This window comes from Jaculus jaculus, chromosome 8 (genome assembly GCF_020740685.1).
Source record: "Jaculus jaculus isolate mJacJac1 chromosome 8, mJacJac1.mat.Y.cur, whole genome shotgun sequence".
Classification (NCBI taxonomy): Eukaryota; Metazoa; Chordata; class Mammalia; order Rodentia; family Dipodidae; genus Jaculus; species Jaculus jaculus.
The window spans coordinates 20,030,797-20,043,130 of record NC_059109.1 but is presented as its reverse complement, the minus strand read 5'-3'; the positions used below and the strand labels follow the sequence as shown (position 1 = coordinate 20,043,130).

The window sequence follows — 12,334 nt, the reverse complement described above, 5'->3', positions numbered from 1 at the left end:
TAAAGGTGACCAGGTGTGCTTTTAAATATGTTGCATAAAATTGATTTCCATGGTTATTAATAACTAAAATTCAGTATTTTAAGATATCAGGAATAGTGAACACTAGGTGTCAGTGTAAGAAATGGAAAAATACTTTAAAAAACCTGTTGTTTCCAATCAGGTATATAGCAAAAAAAATCAAAAGCAGCTGTGACCACATTTACTCACAATTGTATAATTCAGCTAACAAGCTGATCTTCCTTTCAGACAAAAGGTCCCGCTCCAAAACCATCAAGAGTTTAAAACCAGATTATGATTATTAGAAATAGCAAGTCTTTCATGACATCAACTCTATAAGGCATAGCAAGTTTGTATTTCTAAGAACATATTTCCAAGAAAAGTTTCCTTTCCAGAACACATTTTTTTCAATAACACTGTTAATCCCAGGTAAGTTTTAGGCAGCATGGTTGACATTGGTAACAGTTTGCTTGCAAAAAAAAAAAGTTAGCTTGAAAATAACAGTGCTGGGTAATTTTTTAAAGGGTACTGAGGGCAGGGGGAGCACTCCATGGAAAGTGCTTGTTCAACATATGTAAGACCTTGGCTCTAGCTCTATTTTGGCAAGAACCAAATAAAAAGGTGCTGAGTTTCCAGTGTTTCCTGAGTAGAAGGCTCCCACATAGACTGCCAGGTACTAAAACTTACGTGCTCCGGAACACATGCCTCTAATCCCAGCACTTGCGAGGGTGAGGCAGGAACTCGCATGCCCAAGGCTAGCATCATAAACAGAGATGAAGGTCATGGTCACAAAACAACTTCTAAACTCTTGGCCCAGCATGTTTCAATCCCTGCATCACTGAACACTGTGATCTCTCTCTATGTGTTTCTCAAGCATGTTAGAAGACTTCCATTCAGTATTCTAAAAAGCACTATGATTGAAAAAAAAGTGAAATAAGCATCACTAAATATCATTAAAATATAAACTTTAAGGGCTCAAAAAGCATTCGGAGACATTTAGGGATTTGCTGGATAAACATAAATGCTTTGATCCAACTCTGTTATTCTTTTGTCTAATAGCTAATTTCTATCCCAATTCCAGTTATGACGAAGTACACAGTATATGAAAAAAGCTTTTCCAACTCCCAGCACTGAAATAAACTGAAAAATTTGCTGATTTCCACGTCTGCTTGGTTATAAATGGAGGGACGTCAAGGAGGGACGTAAAGTCAGAAGGGCGACAAGGATTGCCACCCGACATCCTCTGAGTCCCTCTCTGAGCCGTGGCCTGTGTGTACCAGCATTCACACATACACACATGCACACACATGCAGCCATACATATGTTATGCACACATACACTGACACGGAATACACCAGGTATGTCAGAACAAAAATGCATTTCACAGGCTGGAGAGATGGCTTCGCGGTTAAGCGCTTGCCTGTGAAGCCTAAGGACCCTGGTTCAAGGCTCGGTTCCCCAGGTCCCACGTTAGCCAGATGTACAAGGGGGCGCACGCGTCTGGAGTTCGTTGGCAGTGGCTGGAAGCCCTGGCGCGCCCATTCTCTCTCTCCCTCTCACTGTCTGCCTCTTTCTCTCTCTGTCTGTCACTGTCAAATAAATAGATAAAAATAAACAAGAAAAATTTTTTTTAATGCATTTCAGTGTTCTTAAAATTTCTACTACACGGACATTTATAAATATCAACTACATCATTACTGGAACAGATTGTATGAAAATACAGTTATTTTATATATGATAGCAAAAATACAAATTATTTTTAAAGAGAATGTTGACTAATTCTTTTGCTTTTAAATAGAAGAAAGTATTTAGTAAATTTTAAAGCAGCTATAAAAATTTTATTATCTATTAAATTAAATGTATATTTTGGAAATTTATATATATCTGCGGTATAAATTGGAACTTAATAAATTATCACTTAAAACATATATGGATAAAAATTTGTATTATGAATATTAATATAGCTTTTCAATCTCATACATCAAATCTTACACCAAGTCTCATCATCACCCTAACACAAAACAGGTGAAGAAAAGCCTCAACTAGAACTTTCCTTCATAAAGTCTATTAGCATTGCAAGGAATAATATAAATATCTAGAATAGTATGCAATAATCTAAGTATACTTTTTTGATATTTTTAAAATCTCTCCTTTGGGCTGGACAGATGGTTTAGCAGTTAAGTGCTTGCCTGTGAAGCCTAAGGACCCCGGTTCAAGGCTTGATTCCCCAGGACCCACATTAGCCAGCTGCATAAGGAGGCATACACAACTGGAGTTCATTTGCAGTGGCTGGAGGCCCTGGTATGCCCATTCTTTCTCTCTCTCTGCCTCCCTCTCTGCCTCCCTCTCTGCCTCCCTCCCCCCTGCTCTCTCTCTCTGTCTCTCTCTCTCTTTCTCTGTCACTCTCAAATAAATAAATAAAAATTTAAAAAAATTAAAAATCTCTCCTTTTTATACATTCAATCCCTGTGCTAGAGGTCTACAAAATGATGCCATTTCATGCTACATTCAAGGGCATGGGTTCAAGCCCTAGAGCCAAAAAAGTGAAATAAACTAAGAAGGCTTCTGAAACTTCCATAAATACTTTCCAGGACAAGATTTACATATTTTATGCATAAACTAATTACACAATCTATGGGTATTTGTTCCTTTAAGCAATTGTTCAGTCCTGGTTCCCACACGCATTGCTGCACCTGCTGTAATTAATTGCCATAGTCTCTCCAGAGACCATGTTTTGCTCCAGACTACATAGCAGAAAAGAAAAACAGACAAGCTTTACATCAAACACACTTTGAGTAATAAACATGATCTTTGGAGAATTGGTCCAACACTATTACTTAACTTCATAGGAATTGAAGTACAAAAAAATTAAATTTCACTGATGAACGTCAGCTAAAGAGCTGCCCTTCAAATATTCTCAGTGAGTTTACTTAAGCTTGTGCTAGTTGACACACTTAAGGAAACTTTATTCTTCTTTCCATTCACATTAACAATTTGAAGTTAATTTTTTCTCAGTGCTTCTAATATAAATAATACCTTGTTAATACCAGAATTTATATATATATGTATATATATGTGTGTGTATATATATATGTATATATATGTGTATATATATATATATGTGTGTGTGTGTATATATATATATATATATATATATATATATATATATATATACACACACATATATATCCTATCATGTTTTATACACACATAAACACATACCACTTAGAATTTTAAAATAACTTAGAGAAATATCCTGGGATATTTAGCATATCTTTAGTAAGCTAAGATGAGATTTATGAATTGATCTACATATGTGAACATGTATAGACACATTTAAAATTACCTCCATAAACAAGTTACTCTCCACCACAACAGAGTGAAGCAATAACCCAGTAAAACATAATGATCCATATGAAGAATTCATTTCAGTGGAAAGGAATAATGTACACTTTCATAGTCAGAATATATGTATATATATTCTGTATATATATGTATATAGTCAGAATGTGTATATATATGTGTATATATATATATATGCATATATGTATATGACATATTAGTTATGTCTAGAGGCATGAAGTGACGACACACGTGAGAAAGCAAGTAACCAAGTAAAAATACACTAAGAGTGACCAATCTGAAATAAGTACTGCACATAAAAAATCATTTCTTCTCATAGTAAATGCTTTTACTTCATTCAGTTCCCATAGTAAATCCGGAAACAATCAAAGCTATCAGTAAAAATGAGGAAAGTAACCCGGTTTACTGCCACACTCTGTTCTACTGTGAACCACTGTGTGTGTGTGCGTGTGCTGGTGTGTGCTTCCCACAGCAGGTGTAGCTTGCGTTTGTTTATGCTAAATACATGGAAAGCTTAGATTTATTTTTCCTAGTTGGTATGTGAACTCCTTTATCATTTTCCTGTCAATACAGGGTGTTTCCGGTTCCTGGAGCTACTCTGCATGTTCTGACTCAGGACAAAGTTGGAATGTTTGGTAGCTGGTAGACTCTCCCATCCTGGGACTCTTTAGATCCCTATGGGGCTGCTGCTTCCTTAATTTTACATAATCACAAATTATATTACCCTGTCCTATTTTGATAACTTCTATGGTCCAAGTTTCACACAGGAAACTTCCTCTATTTTAAGATATGCCTGTAAACCATTACTGAAGTGGCATAATGTAATAGCTTCACACCCTGCTGATTACGAGAGAATGTGGCCCACAGTGCTTGGTGGAGGAAGACAAGCTGCTGGTTCAAAACTGCCAGTAAGTGACTGAGAGAGGGGTGAATCAGGTCCACACAGATCAGGTAAGCCCACTTCTCACATCTAAGTTTTTCCTTATTACTTTTCATAATTAAAATATCTTAAATTAATTAGCTTCTGATATGAAAACATACTAGAACAAAATATCTAATATGATTTTAAAATGAAAGGTAGACAATTACATTCTGTGCACAAAATATATGGTTTGAATTTGAAAAGTGTCCGAAAGCTTTATGTGTTTAGACACCTAATCTCTGGCTGATGGAACTATTTGGGGAGGCTGGGGTATCTAACTGGCAGAGGTGGGTCACTGGACACAGACATTTTGGTTATAGCCCAGATGCTCCTCCAGCTCTTGGCTTCTGGTCTAGCCACCATGTGAGGGGATCTGCCACACACTCTGTCTTCACGCCATAACAGACTGGACCCAGGGAAACACAAACCCAAGTAAACCTTTCCTTTGTTGAGTTGTTTTTGCCAGGCACCTGCCCATAGCAATGAGAAAACCTGAGGCAGCAGTTAGGGCTCCTCATAAATGGCTTTGAATTCAGAGAAATAAAATAGTGATGAAGCCATTAGAAATCATGACTGGTTTTGAATTTGAAATGATACTCTTGAAAAAATAATAGTAGTCAATCTCATAATTTCCAACAAAAACAATATTCTATTTACTTAAGATAAGAACTGAACATGGCAAACTGGGGAGAAGGAGGCAAAAGATTGAAATGTTTGCATCTGTTTGATAAATTTTGAAATTCCCAGGGTTTTTATTTTTATTTTTCATTAATTAGAAAATTTTGTATTAATTAATTAGAAAATTAAATTTTGTATTAATTAATTAGAAAATTAATTAATTAATTAGAAAGAGAGAGAAATGTAGGGAGGGAGAGTGAGAATGGGCATGCCAGGGCCTCTAGCAATGACAAATGAACTCCAAATAAATGCACCATTTTGTGCATCTGGCTTAGGTATGTACTGGGGAATTGAACCTGAGTTCTTAGGCTTTGCAGCCAAGTGCTTTAACCGCTAAGCCATCTCTCCAGCCACCAGGGTATTTTCAATCTATTTTTCATCTAAATCAGGCCACTTTCTAGCCCTGTTATTAATAATCATAGTAAACATTTATTACTACTACAACTACTGATGTAACAGAGAAGGGATAGAGTACTCTAGGAATTTCATTCAGTTTTTAGATATGTTATAATCTAATTGTGCCATTTTTATGGTCAATATGAAAAGTAAGTCTTAGTACTTGAACATCACAAAACAGGGAAACAGACACTTGAGGTTTCTAGCCATTTCTAATTTGAATTCCATTGAGTCATATAAAATAGCCAAAATTCAAGTATTTATAACCTATAAAACAGTAATTTCATTTGGTTCAAACTTATATAACACAGCTGACTAAATGACTGCTTACCCATAATTCAACTTCAAAATTCCATGACTTGGCCAGGTGTGGAGGCACACACCTTTAGTACCAACACTTGGGAGGCAGAAAGGAGGACTGCAGTGAGTTCGAGGCCAGTCCAAGACTACATAGTGATTTCCAGGTCAGCCTGGACTACAGCAAGACCCTACCACAATAATAATAATAATAATGATGATAATGATGATAATAACAACAACAACAATAAAATAAATTCCATGACTTGGACTAGGGGTACAGTTCAGTGGTAAAGTGCTTGCCTAGCATACTCAAGGACTGGGATTCTCAGTGCCAAACAGATACATACAAGAATATCCAGTGATTCTGTGATTCTAATCTGCCATTGCAGGAAAGAGAACAAAAGCTTTCCCTTGATTTTATATGACATAACTTCCTTAGTTAATGTACTTTACAATGCACATGCAGAAGTTTATAAAAGAGCTATTATGGGTAGAAATGGATAATAAATACACAACAACTAGCTACAACATGGCATTCATTATTTCTTCTCAGGAAAGAGAAGGGACATTAGCAGGGAGGAGATGATAGAATTCACTTATGATCAGGAAGCACCACTATACCAGTAGAATCTTCTGGTTTTAATTGCATTATGATTGTATAAAATGCAAATGTCTGAGTACGCTGAAGAGTAGTTGGAAACTCTTTGTACCATTTGTGAAAATAAAAATGAATTAAAAAAAGTCCAAAATAAAAAGTTTGAAAAAGGTGTAACAAACAAAAACTTTCAGCAAACATGTGATAAAAGAAAGCAGACCAGTGGCTGCCAAAGGCTGAAAACTGACCGCACAGGCACCAAAAAATGACTTCAGATGGTATGAAGTTTATAAATCCTGATTATACTAATTCTTATGAAACTATCCCATTATCAAAATTCATTAAATTATGCACTTACACTAGCAAATAGTTATATCTTCATAAAGCTGACAAAAATAAATAAAAAAAAAAACAGATACAAGGGGTTAGAGGGATGTCTTAGCTGTTAAGGCATTGGCCTACAAAGCCAAAGGATACCAGTTCAATTCTCCAGGACCCACATTAGCCAGATGCACAAGGGGGTGCATGTATCTGGAGTTCATTTGCAGTGGCTGGAGGCACTGGTGTGCCCATTCTCTCTCTCTCTCAAATAAACAAAATAAATATACAAAAAAAAAAAAAAACAACCACAGATACAAATAAAATCTTTAAAACAATGTCTTGGGCTGCAATCCTAGTAAAAACAGAATACAGAGAAGAAATATCAAATAAGATCACATAAACTCTTACCAAGTTAACTAACTGTGTGTGAACCACATCTTCAACCAAAACTGCTGTTTCATGGAGAGGCCGTCTAGCATCGCCTAAAGAAAACCTGTGAAAGAAAAGAAAAGACCAATGCTAAAGACTACAAGCTAATATAAGTAGAAAATAAAAATAAGACTCTGCCCAAGAAAAAGGCTATAAACCTTTTTCTCAAATACCCAAATTGATACATAATTTATTGTGGACAAAGGAAATAAATATCTCAGGTATTTTATAATTTCTACAAAATTCCAGTGTTTCCCATTGTAATCTTTTTCCATTTTAGTATGTGATATGTACATTATTTTCAAAGATCACTCACTTAGTGCTGTGCCAAAACACAAAATACTATAACCTCACAACATTGGCAACCAAAAAATTATGTGCCTACATCCACACTCTCAATAGAAATGAACAGTCATAGCCACATTAAGAGTTGCAAAGTATGTGATATCAATAAATATTGACAATTTCTAAAAGGTAAATGCATAAGTGGCATCCACTGCTATTTTCAATTATATACAAACAGAATATCAGATGGATTATAATTTTTCTTCCGATAATCCAGTTTAAACATAATATATACAAAGATACTCTTCTTAATGAAGAATGCTTGAAACATCCACAATAATATACTGAAGTGTTCTGTGAACCCTGCTTTAGCTATACAGGAGACAAAACAATTCATGCAAGCTGATAAAACAGAGTGCAGAGGGAAAGAGAGTGCTCAGAGCACCGACTTAGCTCCCTGCAGCTATGTCCTGGTATAGCCAAAGATGCAGAGACCCCGAGCAGGTTAGAGATACAGATGAAGAGCCCAATATAAAGAGAAGCGAAGCTAATACCCAGTGATCGTGGCACTTTCAGTGTGTGAACAAGAAAATAAATATAAAAGGGACTCATTTAAAACTGATAAAAAGAAATATATCTACTAAGGGGTAGAGGAAAGGACTCAGTGGATGAAATGTAAGCATGAGGACCGGAGCTCAGATCCGCAGCACCCACATCAAGGCTGGGTGAGGATGCTGTTCTGCAAGTAACACATCATTCAGGGACGAGAAGCTGGCTAGGCCATCTGCGTCGGCAAGCACTGAGCTCAAGCGCAAGGTCCTGCCTCGACAAATGAGGGCATGCCATTGAGAAATATGCCTGACACCAGTCTCTAGGGTCCATAAGAATGTGCACACATGCATGCACCCACCCATGTGAACACACACATACTATACATACATGTCAAAATCCCTCCAAATTTCCAAAACTGTAGGAAACATCCTACGTAGAGGCATTTACACCACTTAAAGACCTGACCAATGTTTGATGACTGCTACCACTACATTTGGGCAATATAGTTCTTAAGCTTATAGATAAAGCAGTAATGCCAGCACATGGGAGGCAGAGGCAGGAGGATTGCTGTGAGTTTGAGGCCACCCTGAGACGACAGAGTGAATTCCAAGTCAGCCTGAGATCCCACCTGGAAAAACCAAAAAACAAACAATAGCTTCCTTGATAACATATTTTCCTCATTGATGGCTTAACACCTCAATATGAATCTCTCCTCTTCCCTGTCATAATCATACTTCTATATAATTTAAATGAATTTCAAGGATTTTTAATTTTGTCACATCCCAAGAAATAAGTATAAGCATATAGAAATATAAAAATGTTATAAAATTCTTCCTGACATAAAATAACATTGATGGGAAAAAAATCCCAATATATTTATCTCTGTATTTGTTGAAAATATGGTAAGACAGGATTCCAGTCTGAAAAGGAAGGCACTGACATTTTCTGAGGTATTAATGCACATTTGCTGAAGGCCTACATGTGCTGCTTGGGATCAAGCAGTGAACAAATCGGGCAACAGGGGTCAAGCTTACACTCCAGCATAGAAAGGGCGCAATGAAGACTATAAAGTACAGGAACACTTTTACGTTACAAACTTAGCACAGCAAAAGAAAATAACAGATTCCGCCTGTAGAATCGCACAGGTGTCTTTCGGGCTGTTAAGATTCCCCAGGTGAGGCACACCTGTATTATGGACTGAGACAGAGAACACCTGATTAAAGGAAGTAAGGGAGGGGCGGAGGGAGGAAGGGATGGAGGGAGCGAGGAAAGAAAGAAAGAAACCAGGGGCTGGAAAGATGGTTCAGTGGTTAAGGCCCCTACCTACAGAGCCCAACGAGCTGGGTTCACTTCCCCAGTGCTTGCCTAAAGCCACATGCACAAGGTGGCACATGTGAAGGCCCTGGGGCAACCATTTTCTTTCTTCTATCCCTATCTCTCTCTGCTTGCAAATGAAATACATGCATACATACAAACATACATACACACACACACACATACACACACACACACACACACAGAGAGAAAGAGAGAGAGAGAGACAGACAGACAGACAGACATAGCCATACATACATAAATGCCTTGGGAGGCAGAGGGAGTAGAATCACCATGAATTTGAGGCCACCCTGAGACTACATAGTGAATTCCAGGTCAGCCTGGGCTAGAGACTCTACTTTGGAAAAAAAGAAAAAAAGAAGGAAAGAAAAAACCTGGAAGTGAGCCTAGTATTACAAGCCTATCATTCCCACCCACCCCTAATGCCCAAAAGGTTGAGGCAGGGGAACTTCAAGAACAAGAGCAGCCTGGTGCTGGGCACGCAGGCACACGCCTTTAATCCCAACACTTGGGAGGCAGAGGTAGGAGGATCACTGTGAGTTCGAGGCTACCCTCAGGCTGAATAGTGAATTCCAAGTCAGACTGGGCTACAGTGAAACCTTCCCTTGAAAAACCAAAAAAAAAAAAAAAGAAAAAGAAAAAAGAAAAAAGAAAAGGAAAAACAAAATTCTAGAGATGTTAGTATGAGACAGGGGACAGGAAAATATTAAAATGGTATTAAGCAATTTTTTATATATGAAAAGCAACAGCTATTAAAAATAAGAAAGAAGGGCTGGAGAAATGGCTTATTGGTTAAGGCACTTGCCTACAAAGCCAAAGGACCTATGTTCGATTCCCCAGGACCCCCATAAACCAGATGCACAAGGGGGCACATGCATCTGGAGTTGGTTTACAGTGGCTGGAGGCCCTGGCATGCCCATTCTCTCTCTTTCCCCCTCTCATTCCCTCTCTCTGCCTTTGTCTCAAATAAATAAATAATATATTTAAAAAAAAAAAGAAAGAAAGAAAAAATTAAAAAAATAAAGAAAAATTAAATGAGGAAATCTTATAAATACCAAAAGTAATCTACGAAAACTCTTCCAGGACTATCAGACCACAAAGCATGAAACGTACATGGAGGGAATTTGATAGCACTAGCAGAACATCTATATGAATCTCTTCTAATAATTCCTAGGCCAATCGTCCTCAGGTCTTAATATGACACTCTATTTGAGGAAGGGAAAAACAATGAATGAAAATTTCACCATCACATCTATTCACTCTACTGTAAAACCACCTCACGGTCATGAACCCGGATAAAGGCAGGACTCTAAACTCACTCAGAACTCCTGTCTAATTGTCATAATGAATAAGAAAAATAAAACTGTAACAAATTAAATAAATTAAACTTATGTGATCACTTATTAGATAGTAAAATTAACAAGCCAAAATGATGCCTGGTCCAATTAATACATAGCACTAAATTTTTTCAAGGCTTGCAGAGAGAAGCAACCACTTCAGAAAAGTTATTTAGTCTGCTAAGCCCCCAAAACATTTAATATTGCTATGACTTTACTATAGCATCTTTACTGAAACCTAGAAGAAAACTAACTCTTCATAACACTGGAAACAGATTTTGTTGGTAACCACTACAGAATCTTACATTCATTAACAGTGAGTTATTCTCACTGTTTAAACCAACTTCCCGTAGGGCTGACGGTGTAGCTCACTGCAGGAGTAAGGGCACACCAGTTCTATCTCCAGCACGACGAAAACAAACAGAACAGCTGTTAACCACACAACGGCACGTTTAATGCCATGACACCACCTGGGACTCAGAGAGATCGAAGTACGGTAGAACTGACTGGAATCAACAGCAATAAGCCACACGATGACAAGCCATTAAAAGGACAGTGAACAGAAATGAGACCATGCTGTACTGGGATTGTTATCCATACAGAATGTACACAAATATGAATTAGTCTAGTAGTATTTCCCTGATGGATGGTGTAGAGAAAAAAACATCTACTCCGTAATTGAATGAACTGGGAGAATACCTCATATTACACTGTTCTTTGAAACTGAAATGCTTGTCCCCATACGAGAGCCTCTGGGAAGTGCTGCAAGGCAAGAACTGGAATCCCAGTGTCCTTACCATGTATGTAATTAGACTTCTAGGCCTACCTAATTATGTAACATTGAAAATCAATTTAGGAACACTGACTTACGGGGAAGAACTCCAAAAAGGACTTTGGAGAAAGGATTTTAAATAAGCTTCAGTCCAAGATGTTAGAGCTTCAAAGCCAAGTACTTCAGTTTTAAATAGTGACGTGGTGGTGGTGGCAAGAGGAGCCGACAATGGGCCTTTCAAGCATTCTTACTCACTGTGCATCATGGCAGCCCTGAATGGTACCCTGGCCGCTACTTCTGTAAGTTTCCACAAGCTAAGAAACAATGATTTTCCTGACTAATGAAAGACTAATAGCGGATTCTTTGGCCATCATCTTATTCATTAGCCCCTAGAAGCAGTTTTAGAGATCTTCAATGGTTTAACAAAGTTGATTGCTGCTTCTTTTTTAAAGTCAATCATGAACGTCTTACAGCAATAAGTACATCTTTTAGCACCAAGAAGGCAACATAGTATCATCTATTACCAGTATTCTACAGAGGATGTCAACCATAGGACATTGCTAATCCCTTATATCTGAACTTCCTCACGACTCTATGAGCTCTACCTTTATCACTGAGAAACTGTCTGACCAGTATGCTCTGACAAAATTTAAAAAAAAATTACAACATACTGAATGGTGCTCTCGTTTTATCCTGATTTTAAATACATTTATTTATTTATTTGCAAGGGGAGGGGGAGGGAAAGAGAAAAAAGAGAAAATAGGCACACCAGGACCTCAGACCACTGCAAATGAAGTCCAGGCACATGCACCATTTTGTACATCTAGCTTTACATAGGTACTGGGGAATGGAACTGAACCCGGGTCAATAGGCTTTGCAAGCAAGTGCCTTAACTGCTGAACAATCTCGTCAACCCTTTATTCTGTTTTTATTTTGAGATATCATCAACCAGTCTAAAAATTCACAGAATAGTACAATGAAAACATATAGTTCTCTATCAAAATTTGTAATTGCGGACTGGAGAAATGGCTTAGCGGTTAAGCGCTTGCCTG

At 37.5% G+C, this 12,334-nt stretch overlaps 1 protein-coding gene across 3 annotated transcripts in view; it reads right to left on the bottom strand.

The window, feature by feature from the left end:
• Supt3h (SPT3 homolog, SAGA and STAGA complex component) overlaps nt 1-12,334 on the bottom strand; it is a 400,501-nt gene that overhangs the window by 205,005 nt on the left and 183,162 nt on the right. For 2 of the 3 annotated variants that reach the window (XM_045157593.1, XM_045157594.1), the window contains exon 3: nt 6,981-7,065. The exons of the other annotated variant lie outside the window; for it this stretch is intronic. In XM_045157593.1, coding sequence (XP_045013528.1) covers nt 6,981-7,065 — 85 coding nt within the window. The remainder of the gene's footprint in view (nt 1-6,980; nt 7,066-12,334) is intronic. 3 annotated transcript variants of the gene reach the window in all.